This window comes from Xenia sp. Carnegie-2017, unplaced genomic scaffold, assembly GCF_021976095.1.
Source record: "Xenia sp. Carnegie-2017 unplaced genomic scaffold, XeniaSp_v1 HiC_scaffold_24, whole genome shotgun sequence".
NCBI classification, from domain to species: Eukaryota; Metazoa; Cnidaria; class Anthozoa; order Malacalcyonacea; family Xeniidae; genus Xenia; species Xenia sp. Carnegie-2017.
Genome location: NW_025813487.1, coordinates 12,132,725 through 12,157,948, shown reverse-complemented (window position 1 = coordinate 12,157,948; position 25,224 = coordinate 12,132,725). Strand labels below are relative to the sequence as shown.

The 25,224-nt window shown below is 35.1% G+C and overlaps 2 protein-coding genes and 2 long non-coding RNA genes across 6 annotated transcripts; 3 read left to right on the top strand and 1 right to left on the bottom strand.

The window, feature by feature from the left end:
• Nucleotides 1-286: 286 nt before the first annotated feature.
• LOC124450445 (tyrosine-protein phosphatase Lar-like) lies at nucleotides 287-15,537 on the bottom strand. 3 transcript variants are annotated; one of them, XM_047001133.1, is made up of 8 exons: nucleotides 15,258-15,537; nucleotides 6,488-6,972; nucleotides 4,942-5,247; nucleotides 4,155-4,445; nucleotides 4,009-4,084; nucleotides 1,948-2,242; nucleotides 1,804-1,858; nucleotides 287-1,283 (listed from the first exon to the last, which is right to left on the bottom strand). In XM_047001133.1, exons 3-8 carry the CDS (start codon nucleotides 5,186-5,188, stop codon nucleotides 922-924), a joined length of 1,326 nt encoding a protein of 441 aa, XP_046857089.1. In that variant the 5' UTR covers nucleotides 5,189-5,247; nucleotides 6,488-6,972; nucleotides 15,258-15,537; the 3' UTR covers nucleotides 287-921. The 3 variants fall into 3 exon arrangements, with proteins under 3 accessions (XP_046857089.1, XP_046857090.1, XP_046857088.1); XM_047001134.1 differs by lacking the exon at nucleotides 15,258-15,537 and adding an exon at nucleotides 14,277-14,784 and having other exon boundaries at nucleotides 1,804-1,860; nucleotides 1,953-2,242; XM_047001132.1 differs by lacking the exon at nucleotides 15,258-15,537 and adding an exon at nucleotides 14,277-14,782.
• LOC124450484 lies at nucleotides 9,445-10,106 on the top strand. The gene is made up of 2 exons (XR_006950000.1): nucleotides 9,445-9,617; nucleotides 9,812-10,106. It is a non-coding gene; the product is annotated as an uncharacterized LOC124450484 (long non-coding RNA).
• LOC124450456 (zinc finger MYM-type protein 1-like) lies at nucleotides 11,445-12,815 on the top strand. Its single transcript, XM_047001152.1, has 2 exons — nucleotides 11,445-11,950; nucleotides 12,277-12,815. Exons 1-2 carry the CDS (start codon nucleotides 11,906-11,908, stop codon nucleotides 12,787-12,789), a joined length of 558 nt encoding a protein of 185 aa, XP_046857108.1. The 5' UTR covers nucleotides 11,445-11,905; the 3' UTR covers nucleotides 12,790-12,815.
• A 757-nt stretch (nucleotides 15,538-16,294) lies between the features above and the next one.
• Nucleotides 16,295-18,135, top strand: LOC124450477. The gene is made up of 2 exons (XR_006949992.1): nucleotides 16,295-16,688; nucleotides 17,443-18,135. It is a non-coding gene; the product is annotated as an uncharacterized LOC124450477 (long non-coding RNA).
• Nucleotides 18,136-25,224: the final 7,089 nt, after the last annotated feature.

Below are 25,224 nucleotides of genomic sequence, written 5' to 3'. Positions count from 1 at the left end.
ATACGTAGCTGTGTTTTTAGATGTAGATCGTCTAGGCAAGGAAAGTCATGAGAAGGACTGTTGGTGTTGATGTTGACTGACGTTTTGACAACCTTAGCGGTAGTCGCCTTCATCGCTAAGGTTTTAAACGTCAGTCAAAACCAACACCAACAGTCCTTCTCATGACTTTATTAATCTGGACGATCTATATCAACAGACATCTAATGAATAACGATACTCCCGGGTCCAACCATTCTTTTTAATGCTTTGTGTATGAGCAAGCCTTAGTTAGAAAGTTTTTTTCTTGTTCTTTTAAAAGCATCTTTTAATACATCTTCATTACATATGTAATTAATAAATTCCTCAGATTCTGTTGAGCTTCACACCATAGAATGAATATCGTAAACGAATTAGCAAAAATCATTGTTTTTGATACACTATAAACTAAAAAATTCTCTCATGTTAATCCATTCTTTGTCATTTCACTTTCCTTCCTCATCTCATTTATTGTTGATAGTGTATCTATCTAATGCATTTCACCATTTATTGTCATCAATTTTTTTCACACTTGCATAAGACAAATCGTTATCATCCTCCATTAAAGATTGATAATCATCTTCTGTATTCATTTCTTAATACCTTGCATTAGCAGTTACTGTTAATGACTCATTATCATTTCTTAATTCATGTTTGACAAAGCTGATTGTTCATGAACTCTATCGCTTCTATAAATAGTGAAGAGATTCAAAAAAAGAGAGCAATTTGTGCAGTTAGCATAGCGAAAAGAAGGCTTTTTAGAACAGTGGAAACATGAGACCTTCGCTAATTTTAAAGCTGGTGATACATGTCTTTGACACTTAACATAAGTTACATGCCATATAAAAGTTCACTTTTATTATTTTTCATTCATTACATGAGAAATGGTACATATGTGAACTTTCTTCAGTCTTGATACGTTTTATCTTTGATATTGACGTAAGGCATATCCATTAAAGACTGATAATTTTCTTCCCTGTCCATTTTTGGTACGTCTAATTTTTGATAATTTAAGTCATCACGGTCTGTCAAAGCCTCATTATCGTTTCTTTTAGATATGTCAGATAACTTCATTTCTTCATAGGCTCCATTGCTTACGTCTGTGCTCTCTATTCCAGGGGACTGAAGTTGTTCATTTTGTTTATTTTTGTTGTTCAATACAAAACGTCGACGATAAAGTAGAATAATTGAACACAAAACAATGATGAGAATGATTCCTGAAATGACGGCAACCAAAATGATGTACCATTTTGTCGTGGCTGGGATGTCTAAAACAGTGGAAAAACATAGAGGCGCCGTTATTAAAGTAAAAAATTTAGGACAAAAAGACTTATCACCAGTGGAACGTAATAAAAAGTCAATTTCAAAGTTTAAGGTTTTATAAAACAAATAAGAAATAAATAACATAAGACAAGTGATTACAAATGACATAAGAATAACAAAACAGAGCATGATGTCAAGAATTATTCAGACCAAAACCAATGTTATCTTCCCAAGACATAATTGATATAATACTAAAAACAAGAGAATTGAAGGCATGAATGACATAAAATTAAGTACAAGACAAGTAAATACATGAATGACACATAAGTAAGACAAGTGAAAACAAATTGACAGACATTAAACAAAGCAATGCACAAAACACAGCTGTGATCTACTTTACAAATGGTTGCCATATAAGTATTCCACAAGAATTGCGTAATTGTTAAAATCGTTTATGTCACATGAGCAGAGGTATATAGACAATTGAATGGCCCGTTACAGTGAGTTTAACAAAAAGCCCTATACCTGCGTTTTCTAGTGTTTTTGCAGGAGGGCTCCAGTCAGTAGAATAAAAAGAAACCTGAAACGAAGTAAATACTTATAATGAATTAAAAAAAATGCTGATAACATTGCACGTAAAATTTGACAAAGATTGATCTCACTGTTTACCTGATCATCTACGAAAACTCGCTGGAAAATTTTGTAACTAGTGCCTGGCTTCAGAGGGCCATTTTGGTGTTTTCTACCATCAGAGCGGCGTCTTCTTATAACAACTGTGTTTGCAACATCACCGAGTGTGAACAATGACGTGTTTTTTCTAATGGGAAAAATTACTGCAGCAATATAAGGCTTTGGTTGTGCGGATGATATGGCCTCAGAGTAACTCACTAAGTCATCATTTTTGAATTCTGAAGGCAACCGACTTTCTTTTTTGTCATGCTCCATTGCTACCACATAAAAATATCTGTAAATGAAAAAAAGAATGTGCAAATAATATATTGCTTATCTTAAAACGCAAAATTACAATTGGTTGTACGAATCTTTGCCAAAACTGCAGATGATACCTTTAAGTTTTGTAATAATTACAAACATTAAATGAGAGCTATGTTTCGTTAAAAAGCGAACGCTTGGCAAGTCACCATTATGTACGTCAAACTAGGAGTATAAATATGAATGCCAAACTATGAGAAGTATGAGGAATTTTTATAAGTGCAATGCACAGACTTATTTTCATTTAAAGTGAAAAAACTGAAATAAAATGTTGGGCTTCTTTCGCAGAGAAGTTTAATTTTTGACGTAAATGCCAAGAGTGAAGTAACGTTCAAATATATCGTGTATTAAATTTTGAAGTATGACTTTGACTTTAGCAGTAAAGCTGTATTTTAGTAGTAATTTGATTTGACAGTTTTTCCAGAGGGAATTCTTTTCACAACAATGTACATCCAATTCTTTGCTTGAAATCGCATTTGCATTAATTTGTTTGGCAACAATTTAGTCTATAACAAGTTAACGACGACAAACTTTCAAATGATTCTTGTATGCTCGGTATCCAAGTATCTTCGCTGTTGACAAACTAATTTTAAGTTTTGTCTGATAAAAATCATGTTAGAAAAAGAAACAAAACACAACTTTGTAATACATCACATACTACAACAATTTGACATAATATTGTCTTTATGAGTTACTGAACCTATAATTGAAACTTGAAAAATAGGATTGAACAAGTTTGCGAACACTCTGAGCTTAACAAAATAAAAATGCTATTACAAATGCAGTCAATAGCCTCAGATATTAAAAAACAACAGGGTTTAGCAAATTGCTCAATGTGTGGCTATTCACACCGTGATAGGTAAAAGCAGATGTTCATATTTGATGATTTGACTTTATGAAAGATCTGAGGTAGTTAAAAAAACTACCACCTGGTGAGAAATTACATCTGATTGGTTTCCTAAATGTTTGACGTATATCGCAACTCTTATTGCATATAGCTGTATCTTCAAATCCAGTAACAGACGTAATATGCCGGCAAAGAATGTGTGGCAGGCTTTTGGAACCTATTTCACAAGGCTGGGTTACGTAAGCCAGCAATACAGCACCACTCCTAGAGTTCTTGAGGAAAGCCTTCAAAGAGTCTGAGTTTTGCACTTAAAGCTTCCATAGAAAAAATATATACGCACGGGACAGTAAAAGAGTATAAACCAAATGATCGACATTACTACAAGATGAGATGGTGATGAATAGCAACAGCAATTTCTAATAAGATCTCAATTCATATATTCACCAGAACAGAACACTTTTTTTGACATGCGAGAAAATGTCTTGTTTCTACGCATGATGTGATTTTTGAAGTGAAGTACGTTGAAACTCTAAAGCATTTTCAGCATAGGCTATAAATGACCCTTCTATTTATATGGGGTGCAGAAGTGAATATGGGGTGTCAAAGTTTGATTTTAGGTTGGAAAAACGCTTTTGAAATACTGCAGTTTTACTACTTCATCTCGTAAAGAAATGGTGATTTAGAGCTGCTTCATTAAAAAAATTTCGGCTTGGGCCTTAATCAAGACCTCGTTTATAAAGTTTTAGATCTCGGGAACGCATTCTGAGTCGAAATAGACTTCCCCCTTCCGCCACACGTCACAACAGAAAAATTGTTCACACCAAGTCAATGCTCAAAGGATCTTGTAACTATTTTTATTTATGGCCGGGAGAAGAGTTTTTGAAAGTACTTACTGATATTTCATTGAGGGGATTCGCAACAAATAAGTCAGTGAATACGCTGTCTGAATTCTGGGCTGTTCCGGTGCAACTAAAATTAAAGATGAAAAAATAATATATTACCTTATAAGTGCTTATTTTTATTTTGATTAATAACTCACGTCCGTTTGAGAACGCAAACTTCAATTTGCTGTAAATTCCAGGACCCACTTTTGTAGACGCTAAAACGCGCACACAGTATTTTGTCGCTGGTTTTAAATGATTTATTTCCAAATGTTGTTCCTCAGTAGTATAGTTTTTTGAGCACGTGACACCACCACATTGTTTAACACAAACAGTGTAACTGACTATCTTTCCGTTCCTTTTGGTTACATCAGGTGGCTTCCACGTGACAAACAATGATGTATTGCCGATTGCGTACATTGTGACATTCAAAGGAGGACCATCAGGTACTACAAAATCATAATAATAAATTTCACAGCAATTCGTATCGTGATATCCAAAGAAAACACTCCCAAACGTGATGTTGACCATGTAGAGGAAATATAAAATGAAATGATGTTCTGCTTTATAAATGGAGGCGAAGATGAAGTTTATAATGACACGTACATGGAGCTTGCGTGTTTGGCTATCTATCGTTTTTTTGGGATACGAGTAAGAAAATGAGGCAATGCAATACTTGTTGTATCGGTGTATGCAATATTAAAGGAGCGTGCCACACATACGTCAACTCAATTTATACTGTCGCATAAATTATAATGTTTTTTTCGAGCTCACAGGAATGGCTCCTGGTTAAAATCATATCAATAAAAGTCTCAAAAATTCAATCAAAAATCAATAAAAATTTCAAAAATTTTCAAAGTTGATTATGTACATAGTGTAAAAATATTTGCCATACGGTGAAAGGAAATTAGAAAGCAAAATTTGAAAATCTTTTATAATACTTACGATGACCAATTTTTCTGTATGGCATACTTGTGTCGTTACATTGATATTCAAAGTAAAGATATTTCTCCAAACCAGGACAAATATTCGAAGGAAAATGATTATCATCAACAGTTATCGTACATTCTGTTTCACCATCACAATAATTTTTAAGGTCGCATGTGACATTAAAACTACAACTGTAATCATAACTTGAGCCACAAGAGCTTCCGTTACTCAATCCACGATATTCAGCCACTTTTATTACCATATATTGATTACTAGAACAACTAGCGTTCGCTATCTTTTGTCCAGTACATGCCACTGACCCTATAGTAAAAAAAAACTATCGGCACGCGTTTATCTGTAAAATCCGTAAAAGCTAAAAAACATTATTCTCCATCTCCATTTTCCATGTCTAACTATACATCCCATAGCAACAGTCCTCAAACAAGTATGTTCTTTTCCATGATCAAATATAACTAGACCTAGAGCTTATATTTCCATGTATTAGTTACTCTTGTTGTTCAAACGCTGTTTCAAATATCCATTGAAATACAAGCTACGACAAGTGAAACAATGTTTCAAATACAATGTCCTCGGTTGAGCGTAGTAATGTATTGTCTAATTGTAATACACGATGACTCTCTAAATAGAGCTAACGTGAAAAACGAAAATCCACCGTTTCTATCACAGTTAAAAATATTCCCAGCATGTTATTATGGTACCAAGCTTGCACGTTTGGTCGTGCTATAAAAATTTCACAGTGAATGGTCAAAATACTAACGTAATAGTTCTTAAAAGAACTGTTTAAAACCAGAACACAAATCAAACAATTCAAGGAGGAGTGTTTTTAAAGCTGAAATCATCAGGTGTCAAGCTTTGCTAAATGAGAACATAAAGTAACACGATGTATATAATGGTAAGAAAAAGCTAACGTCATCTCTAAATTAGTAGATGAAATACAAAACAAAGATAAATTACATTAAATTAATAAAATGGATAAATATAGAATAATTAAACTAATTAAATTAAATTAGATGAATTAAATAGTTACGTTAAACTAAATAAATTTAATATACAGATCAAATGATGCTGCGTTTACACAATACCGGATTCGCTTATCACGATATCTTCATTTGCTTTAAAGGGTTAACTGTTTGGAGTAAAAGCTTATTAAGCTGATAGATTTAGTCTATTTGATTGTGTTTCTGACGTTGAACAATTTCACTGCCTTTTAATACAAAGAATATTCAACCTGCAACGATACAATCCGGTATAATGTAAACGAGGCCTGAATAAATGAAACTCCTCCTCTCTTAGAAATTCCTAACATGTCAGCTAAAACACATAATTCTTAGAGATCACTTTCACTTTTGTGTTCTGGTTTTAGCAGTTCATTTAAGAACTATATGTCATTAATTTGACCATTCAGTAGCTATTTTTACGACAATTTTTAAATTATGAATTACATCAGACTTCACTTTCTGTATTAATAACACATAAAGCAGAAACACAATATCATAACTATGATATGCTTCTACATATCAAGTTAAATAAAAAAACTTACCAAAATGAAATCGTTTTTCTGTTCCTTCATTACAATCTGTTGTTTTCAAATACGGATCAACTCCATACTTGTTTTTAAATTCATTAGATGTAGCAGGTACTAAACATAGCAATTGGTTTGTTCTCCAAAACTTAAGTGCTAATCCTCCCCAAGAGGTTTGGGTTACAGCGTTGTTGTCAGAACAAAGATCGCCAATAATGTTTTGCTTATCAGAGTGAATAACTAACAAATGAAGAGTACCCTCAATATTTACCCATCTGTCCACGGCTTGAAGGCAACCTGGTATATATTTATTTTCAATATTGCGCCAGTGTCTCGAAAGTTCAACTGAGATGCTTGATCAAAACAATTGTCTGAAATTTCCACAAAACGCTGGCTTCTTTCTCTAGAAAGTCGACTTCCATGTTGATATGTTAACAAAATTTTTCCAACGTCATAAATACACTTTCCAGTATCAACATGTTTTATGAAAAATCCAGTCGCACCTAGAAAAATCCTCGTAAATATCAATATGATAAAAAATAATGCTCGTTAGGAAATCAAACGAACGAAATAGTCAGTCAAATATTGTGATTAAGTAATAGATGGGTAGGAGTATTCAATTAGATCAAGTGATACAGGGTACAAAGTATAGCCTGCAACTTTCTTTTGAAAATGAGGTTTCGTTTTCATTTCATTATCATCCGTTAAAACTACGAAAAATCTAAAAGGTTCAGATGAGCAGTGGTTGAGGAAGTTCAGTAGCATAACTAACATTACAAAATCAACCACCAAAATAAGGTAGATCGGTGATCATAGTTCAAAAGTATAATCCATTTATATGCTTATGAAATTATATATATATATGATAAATTGACAACCTAACCGTCTTTCGCATTTCGTCAAGAGCTTTTACTGCCTTCCTCACATCGTCCAGAGATATATAATTAGTATAAGTCATGAACTGGACTAAATACCAGCACGGTGTATCAAGTTTCTTGCATTATTTGCCAAGCGAATAATGATTTATGTTCGCAATGGCTACCAAGCTCCAAATGCAAAGCTAATTCAAAATGCCCTCATCAATATATTCATTAGGGATGTTTAGACTAAATATCCCTCATCAATAATAAAAAAATACGCATGTTTTCACATTTATTTTTGTCATGTAGAAAATTTCAGAAATTGATGTCTTCGGCAAGTCCTTTAAAAACACAATACTTCGAGGGCAAGTTTACCAAGTCAAAATTCCTCTTGCTCGACTGTTGTTACATTGTTAATTTTTCGGATTCAGACACGAGAAAATCTTTTGTCCTATTGCTCAAAATCGCCAAACTTGCGTTATTACAAGCCTTAGTGCCTCAAATTTATGTCTTTGAGCGGTAACAGAAATCATCTTTCCATCGCGTCAGAAACTTTCTTGTCACTTACTTGGGAAAGTCAGTGATAAACCATCAATAACTTCAACAATGAAATACAATATATATTTGCAAAGCAAATTCATTCACAGGTTCCCCGAACCAATTAAAAAACGGAATTCAAAATCAAATAGCTTGATGGGGATTTCTTTATTCATGAACAGTGTGCGCTTTAAACACCATCAATTAAATTGGTTGCAATATTCAAATAAGTTAGCTCAAAATTTGATGAAACTATTGTCAAACTGAACAGTCTAATGCATTGACTATTCCCTCAGCAACCATGTGGATACAAAGTAACCACTGTTTTAAAGGAATATTAGTTATTAAATGTTCCCTTACGCCATGAGAGATTTAGTAGCTAAAAGTCCCTCAGACAGCGCCAACGGACTTTTATTAAACTTCCCTCTGTTTGAGGGACTTTTAATCACTCATATCCATGAAAGCATACGTTTACTTATAATAAAAATTCGGCAAAACCGACAGTTCGGATTATAAGCGCAAACAACATGATTTTTGCATTTATCAAGAAATACATTGTTTATTATGATTCATCCAGTCCAAACATATAGATGCATGAGTCGTGCGGAGACCGCAAGTCTACTTTTTTGAGGTAAACATAATACACTTGTAAAATTTCAGCAATCAACCACACCTTACTACCGAATTATCCGAAAATATCATGTACTTCGTTGTGGTGCACCCTGAACAGAGTATTCAACTCTCTCATATTGGGTGTAATTCGATATCGAGTTTGACGTACGGACGCAGCATGCATGTATGAAAATGCGAAGTGCAAAGTTTGAAGAGAACGGAGTGCTTACTGTTCGTTTACAATTTAGAAATGGTTTTAACACCAGACTCCTCTTTTTTCACAATGCCGGGTGAAGGAAAGGAGGGGGGTGGTGGAAAATGAGCAATCTATTTAAGAACGTTTGTTAACACTTCAAAATCATTTGAAATTGACCACCATGCTGATAATTGCGCAAAACAATCCAATAATAGTTTCTAACATACAACTCAGTTAACTTTTATGGGAATCAGTGGCGTAGCTAGCGGTCTGGCTGGTCGGGCCTAGCCCGACCAAATATTTTCTCATAAATGAAAAATTTGTTTTCTTTAAAATTGGAGTTGCGGAAATTTTAAATTCTGCGACTCTTTTTGGAATAATCCACAGTCTATTAGTGTAATATTTGTCAAATTGCGTCGTTATTAGCAAAATTATCATATTTTTAAGCGTTACTTAGCAACAATGACAAGTTCATTTCTAGTGCCAGGCATTACGCAGTTTAGTCGGGCTCTGAAAATTCAGCCCCCACGAAGTAGTAAAATCTATAGTGGAATTATCTGCAATCTGATTGGTTGACAACAACCGAGCAAACTCAAATGCGCTGTTTCGCAACATCTAGTCGGGCTCTGAAAATTCAGCCCGACCAAGTAGTAAAATCTGTAGTGGGAATATCTCTAATCTGATTGGTTGAGAGTAGCTGTGAACACACTCAAACCACAGAATAGATATATACAGAAGCGCCACTCAGCGAAAAATCTGTCCCCTACTTGTACCCAGTCTTAAGTGCGCATCTTTTGCGTCCGCCATTACTCCAGCCAGATAAACTGGCCAGAATGTATATAGATTAATATTATGAAGAGTTGTTTTTCGAAAATTTGACGAATTTAAATTCACTTATGGACAAAATTTTTAATGCCATCGGATAGGATACCAAGCATATGAGGTGAGAAACAGTTTTGTTGTAAAATACGTTCTTCAAATATAATTTTACGGGTTTTATAGTTTCTTGCCTTGAATTGTATGCGAGATCCATGTTTAGAACGTCTCTTATATTGAACGGCAGTTGCCCTAAGAATTTATAATTTAGGACAAAAGTAATAAATATATTTAGTGTGATTCCATTTCTGTATTTTCTAGTAAAGAGTTTCCTATTAGAATTGTCAACGGATTTGATAGAAGCGATAAAACGACCTACTGTGCGTAAAGAACGTTCTTCAGATGAAGACGTTATTGGTATAAAATTTGGACTAAACTAATTTATATTTGATTCTTGAATCGGGGCTTTTTATTTGCAATGTAGCTTGTCTGCATAATTGTAATTGATTGTTTTTATTTGTAATTGTATATTGAGTTCCTGTGGCTATCATGTCTGTCAAATTTGTATTAACTTACAAATAAAGATGTTTTTTGTTGTCTTATTTTTAATAAACAATATATGAAATTACAATTTTTTAAAGAATGAAGTTATTGATAAATTGTTACAATTAAATTAACAACTTTACCATTATGTCAAACATATTGTCAAGCTCCTACAGCTTACCTCTTTGGTTAAACTTCACTTGTGAGTTGTGACCAACAATTGCATGTGAAAAATGATTAGAATTATGTTTGATTCACCGCATTGATCAACCAGCAGAGAGAAAGTATTGCAACAAAGGGCTCGAAAATTTAATTTTTGCTAAAATCCATAAACTTCATTCAGTAAATTAAAATTTTTATTGTAAGTAATCATGTCACAAACAGAACTTATTCTGACAAAAACCAGTTATAGTTACTCTTAATGCAATCGTAATACTTTACACAGTAAAATGTTTACCAAAAGGTGAAACACAGATACACCAGAAAACTTTTTTTAAAACATTTGACAGGGGGAAACTGTGCCAAGCCAACACGAATCCAATTCACAAAAGCATTCAGGAAGCTTTTTTATGTTCACTTCTCACATCATCAATAAGCATCCATGTCAAATATATAAATAATCTCCTGATTGAGTTTAAAAAGGCAGAAATAACAAAGTTAAGTCATGTGGACCATATGGCAGTATATGTTTTACAAATTGCTATTCAAGCACTTTATTGGTGGAGGCCAACATGCTGCTGCTTATGTTCCAACTTGCTCAAATAGTCATTCAAGCTTCACAAGTCACAACTGTGATGAATACAAAATATTTTGGCATCAGATGACTTTCATAGTGGCCATGCAGCATCGCTTCTGATAGTTTAAAACACCTGGGTAGACAATTTTGGTGATTCGAATGTCCTGCCAAACGTTGTTTGAAATATATAAACTAACTGGAGGATAATTTGATTTGTCACTTGTTTCAGCCACGACCGAGATTTCAAATGTTAGAACAAATGTCTTCAAGATTCTCTGCAGAATTCTTATATGATAAAATTAAAACTGACGACAAACCATATACCGAGTACGCATCTCGTCAGATACATATCTACTTTGTAAATATTCCGAATAAACCCTCATTTATCAAAACGGACGTCGAATTAATGATAAATTGTTGAGAGCTTGATGTGTTAACTGTATCCACACAAAAAAATATTAAAAAAATGACCAATCTATAGAAATATTTGGGTTTATTTGCCAAAACCCATCCGTAGAACTATATATTATATTGCGATCTGGCTGCATTTATCTGGCTGGAAACATGGCTGCCGTGTAAAGTTCCCCGGATGCTGCGGACACGAACATCAAAGGTTCCGACATCGAGTGGCGCTTCTGTATATATCTATTCTGTGCTCAAACGTTTAACAACATCTAGTCGGTCTCATTTTCAAAAAGCGTGACTTGGATTTTGAGCTTTCGAAGTATACGTTCGGAAATCGTGATAACTTACATTACAATGGCTTCGGCTAATGAAATCGATATAATAGGTGAACTACAAAAGAAACCATTTCTGTTTGACAATCAGGCGAGCAAAATATACTCGTAAAGCAGCGGCCAATTCCAAATTTACAAGCGACTACAGGCAATAGAAGCTTTCAGGAAAGTTGGTACTCGAAGAAAGATTGGCTTTGTGGTAGCTCAGAAAAGAATGCATTGTTCTGTTGGCCTTGTCTTTTGTTTTTCCCTGGATCGTCATCTTCATGGACGCAGACGAGATTCAAAAACATGAAGAATTTCCTATCCGATTGTAAGAAGCATGAGAAGGCAAAATCGCACATGGGTGCTTACAAGACCTGGAAGACCTAAGGTTTTCAGCCTCGTGTCGACTGTCTCATGTCACAAGCTAGACGTGAAGAGATTCAGCGTCATAACGAGGAGGTAAGGCAAACAGGGAAATGTTGAAAACCATAACAGAAGCTGTTTTATACTTGTCTAGGCAAGAGCTTGCATTTAGGGGGCATGATGAATCTAGTAGCAGCATGAATAGAGGATATTATAGAGAGCTACTTGAAAGTTTTGCCAAGATGGATTCTGTTTTTGAAAGGCAATTACATGGTAGGCTTGCTGAAACCCACCTTGCTGGGGGAGGGCGGTTTACTGGAGTCTCTCCTGATATTCAGAATGATTTAATTGATTGTCTTCATAAGATAATAGAGGATGAGATCTTAAAGGAAATAGATTGCTGCACTTTCTTAAGTATACAGGTTGATGAGGCAACTGATGTTTCTACCAAAGAACAATTGAGTGTAATTGTTCGAATGGACAAAGGGGAAAGTGTCATTGAAAGACAGCTTGGGTTTGTTGATGTTAGTTGTGATAGGACTGCAACTGCCATATCATCAGTGGTTAAGGGTAAGTTAAGTCAATATAATAATGGGAAAGAGAAATTTATTGGACAGACTTATGATGGTGCATCTGTTATGTCTGGTCATCTCAATGGTGTTCAAGCTCAAGTTCAGCAGGATTATCCTTATGCTCAATTTGTTCACTGTGCTGCCCATAGACTAAATCTAGTATTATGTCAAGCTGCATCCTCCATTTCACCTGTTAAGATTTTCTTTGTTAATATTAGTGCTTTCTGCACCTTTACTAGCAATTCCTCCAAAGAAAAGCTTTACTATCATCCCATAGGCTTGAGTTTCCTAGTCCTGGTGACACAAGATGGTATTATAGGGCTCATGTCATCAATGTCTTGCATTCTAACTATGAGAAACTGATAGACATATTTGAAAATCTTACTGATTATCCAATAGGTTGGGATGATGAAACGTTAAGTAAGACTACTGGTTTACTTGGCTACCTTAATGGCTTCTTGTTTTGTTTCTTGGTACATGTTTTCCAGAGAATTCTTGAGAAGTCATCCATACTTTATTCTATCTTGCAAGACAAGGACACTGACTTTCATTATGGAATGAGTAGGTTTGAGAGATTCAAGGCCTTTGTTGCTTCTCTGAGAAATGATACAGAATATTGTCAGGTGTACGACCTGGCTGTTGAGAATGTGGGACCACCAGTAACCAGGTATGACCAATGGCATCATTACAAACAAATGTATTTTGAAATTCTTGAAACAATTGTGACTATGCTGACTGAGCGATTTCAGGATATGGAGCATTTTAGATTTTTAGACCTTGTTAACCCTAGGGTGTTTAAGATGTGGAAAGGTGAAGTGCCCTCAGAAAAGATAAATCTTCTAAAGGAAGTTTATGGTGATATGTTTGAAATACCAATGCTAGTAAGCCAACTTTGTTTTATTTACAGAGATAACGACTTTCACCATGATTCATGCGATGAACTATTGAAATATATTTTTCAGTTCCATCTTCAATCTAGTATTCCAGAAGTTGTAACACTGTTAAAGATAAATGGGGTTTTGTCAATTACAAGTGCTTCAGTTGAGAGGTCATTTTCTTGTTTGAAGAGGGTAAAAAATTATCATAGAAATACTATGAGCCAAGGACGTTTTAGTTCTCTTTGCAGGATTTCCATTCACAAAGACATACTGTTAGAGAAAGAAGACGCCAACACATTGCATGATGAGGTAGTAAAGAAGTTCATTGAAAAAACCACGAAGACTTGCTTTCTTATACAAATAGGTATTCATATATGGCTGATAGCAAGCTGATGATGTCTTTCGTCCATGGCATGTAAGAATTTTTCCGGGAACTTTTTAATGCAGGCAATGATGATTGTCATTTCAGCACGACAATGAACGGCATCACAACTTTTAATAGTTGTTGATGACAAATCTGAGCCTTTTTCTGTTCTTTTGTCAAAGTTTCTTTACAAGATGTACATAGGTATCTATTTATGTATGTGGTGTTGAGAAAATAAATCACATATCTGCAACTATTTTTGAACTGTTTCTCTGCTTTACTATAAGATCCTTCGGCAATTTAAATTAACCAAAATGGTTCTATTTCCTGCATAAATATCACGCATTTGCTTTCTAAGATAGCCGTTTCCGACGTTCAAGGGAGTCTAAATTCGGAAAATTTTCTCGCTCGGCGCCAACCATGGTGGCGCCTCCTGAGCCCGACCAAATAATTTTCGCTAGCTACGCCACTGAATATAACATATCAAAATACAATATGGTGAGCAAAACTTATCGATGTAAATGTCTGTTTAAAACTTGTCGTTTACGTTAAATGTCTTATTTAAATACATGTATAATCAGAAGAGACGAACAAGACGTTCTACTAACCTTGTATCAAACAAGCAAAGATACTTCCCACTAGTACTGCTACAGATCGAATCTCATGGTCATTAAGGTCATATTGTATTCCAGCTTTCACAATGTTTCAATAACAATGTTATGAGAAAGCGTGTAATACCTTCCTCCTTTCATTCGAAAGCTACCACAAATGCGGATGTGAGCAATTTTAACGAAGTGTGTAGCTACGCTAAAGACCAATATCCTTGTCTACGCAATTTTAAATGTATCTTGCCCACGCAATGTCACACGCACGTTTCAGCTGTTACATTAATCTGCTTTATTCAAGTACACAGAAACCGCTCTCCTACTCTTTTTTGATATCGTTATTTACTCAAATGCGGATGTGAGCAATATTTACGAAGTGTATAGCTACCATAGCCCTCTATTTGTAAGAGTTGGAACATCTATTGTTATACGTTTAGCTTACGTTGATTGGGCAATATTGATCACCTGATCAATTTCCGCCATTTTGGTTCCTAGTTTTGAATTTTGAGCTAGTATTTATATAGCAATTACTGCTAGTAATACAGTATTTTGAGATAATATTGCGTTTTTTTTGGATAAGTGTGTAATAACTGATTGTTGAAGGCTACTAAATGACATTACATATCGCCAAAATCGATGATTACGAATAAAATGAAAGAAATGCCTTTACGTCGAACTTACGAAATTTGATTGCGTATGGTGATTGTTGTGCTCAACTGCTTTTGATATAAGGTTCAATCAACTGACTCAAGTAGTGAACCATTTTTGGGCAAAATAACATTGCAAAGTTCATGCTAATGCAGTTTCAATAGTTTTCTTACTCCAAAGCTTGTTTTTTAATCGAAGATGATTTCTCATTATGTTTTGAAATTGGGTGAGCAAAACTTATCGATGTAAATGTCTGTTTAAAAGTTGTCGTTTACGTTAAATGTCTTATTTAAATACATGTATAATCAGAAGAGACGAACAAGACGTTCTACTAACCTTGTATCAAACAAGCAAAGATACTTCCCACTAGTACTGCTAACAGATCGAATCTCATGGTCATTAAGGTCATATTGTATTCCAGCTTTCACAATGTTTCAATAACAATGTTATGAGAAAGCGTGTAATACCTTCCTCCTTTCATTCGAAAGCTACCACAAATGCGGATGTGAGCAATATTAACGAAGTGTATAGCTACGCTAAAGACCAATATCCTTGTCTATGCAATTTTAAATATATCTTGCCCACGCAATGTCACACGCACGTTTCAGCTGTTACATTAATCTGCTTTATTCAACTTCACAGAAACCGCTCCTACTCTTTTTGATATCGTTATTTACTCAAATGCGGATGTGAGCAATATTTACGAAGTGTATAGCTACCAGAGCCCTCTATTTGTAAGAGTTGGAACATCTATTGTTATCCGTTTAGCTTACGTTGGTTGGGCAATATTGATCACCTGATCAATTTCCGCCATTTTGGTTCCTAGTTTTGAATTTTGAGCTATTATTTATATAGCAATTACTGCTAGTAACAGGGGCGGATTGAAACTACGTCACATTTAGCACGCGACGTAGTTAAATTCTGCACAGCAGCGAAAAAAAATTAATAAAATTTTAAATCCCCTTAGTAAAAATAAATAACAATTTCCAAGCGTGGAATGAAGTTTGTTTGGTCGAAAGGACCCAGAGATTTTTTCTATGCGTCGTTTGCAGGTTCGAATCTCGTCTCGGTAGGGTGTAGTTTGTTTCGATGTGTGGATAATGATCATGAATTCTTTATCCTAAAATTAATTAAATTTTTTGTGTCCTCACAACGAAAGCATTAGAAAAATAAACTATTGTCAGGGTTAGGGATAGTATTATGAGAAATTTGTGCAACAACGTGCATTCACTGAGCAATGTTATTGTTTCCAAGACCTGGATTAAGCATCGGATTAAGGGATCAAGTGGCTAAAAATACTTATATTTCACTTGCGGGAGAAATACCCATAGCTAACCCGCACAGAGTCAGCACGCCTAAATTTGTGCTGAATTTGGAGACTAAAATCTGTCTCTTGATTGGTTTATTGCCGTTGTGCTGACTAACGAGCCGCCGTTTTTGCTGAAATGTTAAAGCGGTGTTGTGCGAAATTCAGCACAGATTGACATTGTTGATAGCCGAGGTTTTATCTTGAGTTTCAAAACCAACAATATTAATGAGAAGCATGGCATCTTTCACTGACCGAGTCGAAGATGCTTTTACGAGGAAATATGGGACTTTTATGGGTCAACTCTACGGAGAGATGTTGGATTGCCTGAAAGTCAAAAGCATTGTTACCAGCGATAGTTTGTTGGATAGTCTCGGTGTTGATATTTTCCGAAATATCAATGCCGAATTTTACATACTGCAGAGTGCCAAGACAAAGAACACAAATTTGGTTGCCTTAAGGTTGGAAAACTTATGACATGTTATGCATGCATGCTTACACAAGAATATATAAGCAAATATAAATTGACTTGATGTAATGCCCGATGGATTTGTCATTTGTGGTTTATTTATGTGATTCAAAACAAAACAAATTTTCGAATTTCGATCATATTTAAAACGTTTCTATTGATTTATTTCTTGATATTTTCAATAGTGTACTTAAGATAAGATATACAAAAATAAACTGAAGCATAATATTTGAAATTTACATAACATTATTTCAGATCTGCTACAAATGGCAACTGCCTCTATAGTTTATTGTCAATTCTGCTTGTTGGTGACAACTTTGTGGTGACTATTTTGAGGCTGATGACCTCTATAGAACTATTTTTATTTGCTGATTATTATGCAAAACATCCATGTTTTTCAAATCTTTTTGAAACTCAGCATAACAAACACTTTGACTCTATCTCAAGCATGGTGGCCATGTCAGTCTCTTCTAAAGCTATTGATAGTGCTGGAAGTGGTTGTTTTGTTGCTAAACTGGTCAGGGCAGAAGCTGTGTTAAATGCAAAAGATATGTCATGGACTGTGTTTGTTTGTTTGTTGGCACTCTCCTCAGTTATATCCTGTAGCATTTTTTCTTATTATCCTGACATATACTCTAGTGCTTATAAAGGGAATTTATTATTTAACCAAAGAATTGAACCTTGAATTCTATCTAGGGCTTGTGCTTCCACTAGTAATTATTTGCGAGTTTTGTTTTGCTTTGAAGGTTTAGCTCCTCAAGCAACTGCATTCAAACACAATCATTATGTGCCTTTGATACTTGGTGGGAAGGGAACTAAAAGAAAGGGAAGTAGTCACTTGTCACAAGCTAAAAAGCCCAGTATACAAACAAAGTTGAGGTTTACACCTTCTGGTCCTACGGAGACAACCATGACAACTAAGGCTCATCCATATGGTATATATCACAGGTAAATTTCCCAGGTTTTGAGAACATAAAAGTATTGTTAAAGATCTTTAGTACTATTCCAGTCACTTGTGAGTGTGAGAGATCGTTCTCTGCTTTGCGAAGATTAAAGATCGATACAAGAAGTACTATGGCTGCTGACAGGTTAAGTGGTCTTGCTTTATTGTATATTCATCAGGACATTAATCCAGATATAGAAAATATTATAGATCTTTTTGCAAAAGACAAAAGAAGAATTGAACTAGCTTTCTAGTAAGGAGTGAAAGTTTTTGATGCCTTTTTTAAACTCTTGACTGTAAAGATGACTGCTGCTAACCTCAGTCAATATAAACACAAACAATCGTTCTCAGGACTTTACTTACCTGGACGATTGACATCTACAAACATTTTATGTTGGCAACTTCATTTGATAAATTGACATAAAATCGTTTGCATAATAATCAACATATAGGTATGACTAGACCATTATAAAATGAAATTCCATATAAAAGTTGATGAAGCGTAAGGAATTTTTTTAGGCTAAGTTTGAAATGAACCAGGCCGTCCTTGTCAGAAGCCCTCAAAGCATATTTTTCTGTGAGTTTCCTAGGCATGCTGACAAGCTCTGATATTGAGCGAAACGGTCAAAAATCAATGATTTATGAGCAAGAATTTTAGTTTTCCAGTTGTAAATATTTTAGAAAATCAACTGTAAAAACGCAGGAAATAGCGTTTTCTGCAATCCAATTTTAAAATTTTACCGGGGGGGGCATGCTCCTGGACCCCCCTAGAAAAGTTGCGCTAACGGTGCGACATTGTGCCTAAGTTCATATACGCAGCTGGATCCGCCCCTGGCTAGTAATACAGTATTTTGAGATAATATTGCGTTTTTTTATGGATAAGTGTGTAATAACTGATTGCTGAAGGCTACTAAATGTTATTACATATCGCCAGAATCGATGATTACGAAAAAAATAAAAGAAATGCCTTTACGTCGAACTTACGAAATTTGATTGCGTGTGGTGATTGTTGTGCTCAACTGCTTTTGATATAAGGTTCAATCAACTGACTCAAGTAGAGAACCATTTTTGGGCAAAATAACATTGCAAAGTTCGTGTCAATGCAGTTTCAATAGTTTTCTTACTCCAAAGCTTGTTTTTTAATCGAAGATGATTTCTCATTATGTTCTGAAATTGGTCAATCTACAAACCTCTCAATTCTCAGCCACTTCCACACTAAAACAATGATTTTCCAGGTTGTATTTTGTATTTTTTGTTCATCATTTAAAAATGAAGTAATTATAATTAGGATATTCACTGAAACAGCTGAGTACAATATATTTTTGGTAATGAATTACACAAATGTACCCTACTTCTATAGCTCGAAGTAGAACATTACTTCTCTTCTAGACTTGCCACCAAGATTAAAGATCTTGAAAACTTGTTACAGAGTCGGAACATAAGCCGAGAAAACACGTTCACGTGCGAAAAATACTTCTTACAATTGGTCACGATCAATTTGCAGCACGATCTAGTAAACCGCAAACGAAGCTCAAACCAATGAAATTAAATCAGGTCTGCCGCAAACCGTTAAAAAAACCCAAAGAGCTAGTTATTATTCCTAAAATATTTGATACTACCATGGAATAAGCTTAAATTGCTTTCTTCTTTTGCATATAAACCCAATTTCCAATAGTATTATGAAAGTTTCACTTTGCAAATAGGAACCAAAATGGCGGCTCCGCGCTCGCCCAGACCGTTTGTCCTAACTCTTACGAATAGAGGGCTCTGATAGCTCCGCTATGGACCAATACCTTGTCTATGCAATATTAAATACATCTTGCCACCGCAATGTCACACGCACGTTTCAGCTTAATCTGCTTTATTCAAGTTCTCAGAAACCATGTTCCTAATCTTTTTGATATCGTACTTTATAAATTTTGTTAATTTTAGGCAGAAGAAACTTTACAACATACAATCCAAACAGAATATATGAAAGATACACTGCAAATCTATACACAACTCGAACTTTAATCTCGGCCTTGAATTGATCTGTTCTCGACTTCTCCCAAAGGTCTCCTCGGTTTACACAAGCCTGTCAGCCCGAGCAAATACATGCATAGTTTAGTAAGCATCTTTTAATGCAACCTTTTTCGCATATCAAGCATGTTTGATATTTTTGGCCACGCAAGGCAAAAAACTCACCGTTTGCGCTGAATGTGAGCTTAGATGCTCACATATAACTAATTAAAGAAACAGTAGCTACGCGTTCTTTTAACTGATGACCAAACATCAAAATATAGGCAACAACTACAAATGAATTGATGAGCGCGTAAATGTTAGACAAATTTAAGTCATTGACAAACTAGTTGACTTAAGACCAATTTCCATTACGGTCGCTTTGCCTGCGCGCACGGAACGGGCACTTCTTATGATTCGTTCGCGCGTTCAAAAACAAATCTCCATTAAACTTTTTTGCACGCGCTTGCACGCGCTGATTTAAAAACCAGTCAAAGATAGCAGCTTTAAGAAGACTGCTGATACTGAAATTATTAAGACGGCGATTAGAAAGAAGGAAATACAGAAAACGATTTTGGGTGAGGCAAATCTATCTAGATGGAAAAAGTAAAGGCGAATATCACACAATATCGTCCAGTTGATCATCGTCATACTTTTCTTCGAAATCATGCTGTTGTGGCACGATAAATTTGGTGTTGCTAGCGTCATTAGAGTTGGATGAGTTATTTGTATTTGTTCTACTGAAGGTGGTTGCCACAAATGCCCTGATTTGGTTCAAAAGATTGCGTACTAGCATATGACTTGTCTGCCATGATTTTGTTTTCCACAGTATAGTGACTCGTTGCGATTGGTATATTTTAATCACGTGCACCTTGGTTCACGTAACATCGCTAAGAATGTCGAAAACTTTCAACTTTCAAAACGTGTGCACCAGTGTCCGCAGCGTCCGAGAGAAGCCATGACGTAGTTTATAGCGCATGCTCAAAAATTTACGACATAAGAATAAGAACAAGACAAATGAAAACATGAATGACATAAGAAAAAGAACAAAACAATTAATAACATGAAACGGCATAAAATAAGAACATAACAAGTGATGACATAAGCCTTTTGTAATAGAAGTCTGTGTAAACTGTGTTTTATTTTGTAAAACTTTTCAAAAATATTTTTCAAATCTGCAAAGACTTTCGCGCGATCTTTGAGCAAGGCAAAACTCACATTTGTAATTCTGTTGTTAATAAATTGTTAGCAGTGAGAACAGAATTTCCAAATAAATGAACGACGAGTTTTTTTTTATCGTAAACATATTTCGGGATGCTTATGCCAATTACGGAATTAGTGTTAGATATTATATTACAGGTTAAATATTGTATTAATGTGGTATATTTGTTTGTTGAGGTCTGGTTTGAGCTTTTTAATGTAGAGCGCTTCTTTCAGTTTAAGAGAAAAAGGAGAGTTGGCGGTGTCTAAGATGCGAAAACATGAATGGCTGTATTTTGATTTGCAGTGTGGTGAAGTGTGAAGGTGTTTATAAATGTGCGAGTTTTTGTCGGAATGTGTGTGTTCTTTAATGCGTGTAGAGAGATGGCGATCTACAAATAATAATGTTATCATGCCTAACTAATTCAATCGTGAAAGCAAAAAAACTTATCGACATATTACTGACGATCCTACCTTGTTGCACGACACTGGCGATGACAAAACTATGTAATATAAACCTGAACTCAATAAATTTCATGATCATTTATGTGTAACGATTTGTATTCGATGAAATAGGACGTATCTGAATCATCACACTGAGTCTTACATTAATAGGGGTAGAAGTAAAAATAAACGTTTTTAAAGCCATTACCGGGACAGTTAGGACAATAGTCTTTGACATCCATCTGTTCTAAAATGGATGTCCTGAGAGGCAAATTTGACCAAAGCATTAGGACGTCTATAGCCAAATTGCACCCCGCACATATAGAGTCAACATATTGCTAATCAAGGTTACAGTGATTTTTTATTAGATGATTTTATTTGGAGAGGAAATAAATAGCCGTTTTGATTGTAGAACAGAAAAACAGCATGCAGTCACCACTTTTCCCATCATTACCGAGTACATTAACATACATGAAGGTGTGATTGCATTACTTCCATCCTAAGCAGAGAGGGATTAACGCAAAAGTCGATAAAATACAACTCAATTTAGACAAACATTGCTGAAAAATGAGCACATTCTCAAAGCAAATAATAAGTCATTTCTCTTACACTTAAATGATTTGCGGTACCTAATATAGGTAGAAAATTTCCATAAGGTTGTTTTCGTATCTTTACAGATATTAAAGTAGGTGTAATTTTCCGTATTGATTACAATCGTGAAGTCAATGAAAAGAATTTGGCTAGATGCAATTTCTGAAAGAAATTCTTCACTGTGACACACGTTCTATAATACGTCCTGTGTCGTGCTACGTGCTTCGTTTTGTTGCCCAGCAACATCACACGACTAAAATATATACGACGCTTGTAGGTGCTCTCAGAAATCAGCCTGACAAAGTGCAGAAATCGGTCATTAGAGGGAAAGTAATGTCAATTAGACTGTACTAAGTGACAGCTAGAGCCTAGAGGATGGTCATTTGTGTTCCTTACGGGCGTAGGTGTTTAGAGTTAGGAGTTATGCAGTCAATATGAATTGTTCTCGATATGAAGTGTTACTTAAAGGGCGTGGGCTCTTCCGTGTTGAATATAATCATTCGGAAGATGAAAGAACTAGGCAAGTTTGATTTTTATAAAGAAATCCTTTGTTGTTGATACACACTACGTAACGCATCTTATACTATACGTGCTTCACCTTGTTGCCCGACAACATTTTGCGACTAAAACTCATTCAACGTTTGCGGTTTATATTCATGTTACATGTACTCAGTTTTGCCCGACCAAGTTCTTTTGGAAGTAAATTGGCCTATTGCAGGTGTGTCCAGATATTCAAATTAATATGATTAGTTGTTTTTGAGATCATAGAAAATTATGAACTACAAAGCAATAGGCAAAGCTAGCAACAGTGCATTCCCTTGCTTCAAAAAGGAATTACTCGTAGCCCCTTTGAATTGTGTATACAACAGACATCTGTTTTATGAAAGAAAGACGTGACGACCTGACGTTTTTCAAGAAGTGACGTTACGATATCGAACCGGATGGGTTAATTTTTGTCATTTTGCGATGTACGTTGGCTGGCCGTTCTTCGTCCAAACTCGTCTGCATAGCGCTAGGTAGAAGAATGAATATTTATATGTATATTCCTTTGTGCGCTACATTCTTTTGAAAGCCAGTTCACTTTCAACAGAACTTAGTCGGGCACAACTGAATATATCAATATTGACACTCCCATCACACAACGTTCTAGCTACGGACATCGCTGTTTTAACCGAATCTTGCCTAAGTCTCGTGACAAAAATATTGGCATTCCACCTGCTTACAACTATAACTATGACATTCGATATCCACGCTTGGTATAACTCGCGATTTATGGTGTGAACGCCGTTTATAGAGCCTTTTATTTGATCAAGTAGAGAATGAATATCACTTACTCGCGAGAAACACCTCATCTCACATTTTTGATTGTACAGGACCTTCCTGCCAATAATAAACAGCAAATAATCCGCAATGTCATTTCATCTTACAACATGCGTTTCCAAATAATCCGAAAGCCAAAATCAGATGCATTAAAACTAATCAAAATTAATAGGGTTTTTCTTAATAACTACACCATTGTGCATGGTGATTTAAAGGACACAAGAGACTGAGAGTGGTCAGACGATCAACATGCAATAAAGCTTTAGCGGTGCGCTTTTTAAAGAAGAAGGAAATCTAATATAATTAAAAAAGCACTTATTAGCTAAAACGGCAAAAGATATTTTCTAAAGGTCACAATGATGTACATTGTGATGCAAAAGCTAAAATTAATATTTCGAAAAGAAAGCTTTAAATTTATGGCTAATGAAATGCATTATATCAAACAAACTGGACACATCAAACTATTTATCGGATGTTATATGAATTAGGTAGTACGGTACAATTCCGCAGTCAAAACCATCACCAGAACAGACGACTGAACAAAATTAATTGCTATTTATCGTTCAAAGTCAGGCGCCGTGTTTCAGAGATGCGAAATAAATACAAAACAACATAGCATCTGAAACAGAACTACCATTATATGCGGTTGATGCTCCCGAGAGACGGAAACCTATGGAGCCAATGAGCGTTACGCTATTAAACTTGTTGAAGGCATGGATTGCTAGTAGTTTTTCTCAAACGTTATTTAAAGCAAGCATTCAATAAAGTTTGCTGTTGAACATTCTTCCGCAACAAGATTTGATTCAGAGCTTTCTGAAATTTCAAAGTGAAGAGACACGCCATCGCGTTAAAGCCATTGCATTTCATTCAGTGTTTCGGGAGATATACCCGAAGGCCAGAACTAAAACACAAAAGATAAGAAATGGCAAAGCTATAAGCAAATGACTCTGCTTGGCCCCTTGTACGAACACTGTTTTTTTAAACGAAACGAAACAAAACAATCGAAACGGAGAGAAAACCAGCGGATCCAGTAAAAAACCCGTCAACAAAAAAAGCGAAAAAATTTCGAAATTTTGTATTAATTTTCATCCAATTTTAAGAGGCAACGTATTTTGTGTAATTTTTCCACTTTTTAGTCTGTTTTCATGACTTCCTATAATCTACTGCAGAATCAAAGGCATTAATCCTGAGGAGGGACAAGAAGAAATGACCCCCCTTTACGAAAATCAATAATTGTAAAAATTCATTTTCAGAAAACACAAAAGTGAAAAGCAGGACCAGCACAAAACATGCAACTTTAGATAGAAAATATCAACAATAAGCAAGCAATTTTAAACAGAACGCATGCATAGTCTGGATGAAAAAAACAAAACTAACAAAAGCCCATATATAAAAAGTACCAAAATTACATGCATGTAAGAGATGCGCATGCATATAAAGAATAATCATGCCTTAAATTAGAAATCATGGAAAATATATTTGACGCCAATCGATTAGATTTTTTTCGAAGACCTCCCTTATTGAAGCATTTATTATAGCTGACTTTCACTTTGAGTGTTTTACAAAGATTTTTTTGCTGAAAAGCAGATCTTGCCGAAATTTTTATGGAATGGATTTTTAAGTGGCAGTTTGAACAGTCCACATAATAAGTCAAAAAATCTCGCGCTGTGCATTTTTTTAGTAATGAACTTTTCTTCTCTCGAAGCTTTTGTTTGAACTTCTCTTGCGTTGTCATTCAAGTAGGAAACTTGGAATACCGTTTTTGTCCTGTCAAATTTGATAAAAAATTTAATGTGATTATATCATCGTACTGAACGAAGATCAACATAATAAATACATTTAAAATAACGAATAATTAAAAATGCATTACCTGATTTTCATCACCTAGGAGACTCGGGTGACTTCGTGCCTCTTTCTTGTTGTTTGAAAAAAGCTGTTTTTAGCTTGTTTAATGTACAAATATCGCTCTTTCGAGGAAGAGTAGCAACGTAAGATTGTTGAAATTGCAGTGTTCGAAGCATTTTTTCCATAA

Bases quoted from the DNA above. Each gene is read 5' to 3' on its own strand.
- LOC124450445 (XM_047001133.1), bottom strand. From the start codon at position 5,188: ATGGTAATAAAAGTGGCTGAATATCGTGGATTGAGTAACGGAAGCTCT. The intron at 2,243-4,008 runs GTAAGTACTTTC...TTTCATTTACAG, and splicing joins ATCCCCTCAATGAAATATCA to ATATTTTTATGTGGTAGCAA. The intron at 1,859-1,947 runs GTAAACAGTGAG...ACTTCGTTTCAG, and splicing joins GAGTTTTCGTAGATGATCAG to GTTTCTTTTTATTCTACTGA.
- LOC124450456 (XM_047001152.1), top strand. From the start codon at position 11,906: ATGTCACAAGCTAGACGTGAAGAGATTCAGCGTCATAACGAGGAG. The intron at 11,951-12,276 runs GTAAGGCAAACA...TTAAGTATACAG, and splicing joins TTCAGCGTCATAACGAGGAG to GTTGATGAGGCAACTGATGT.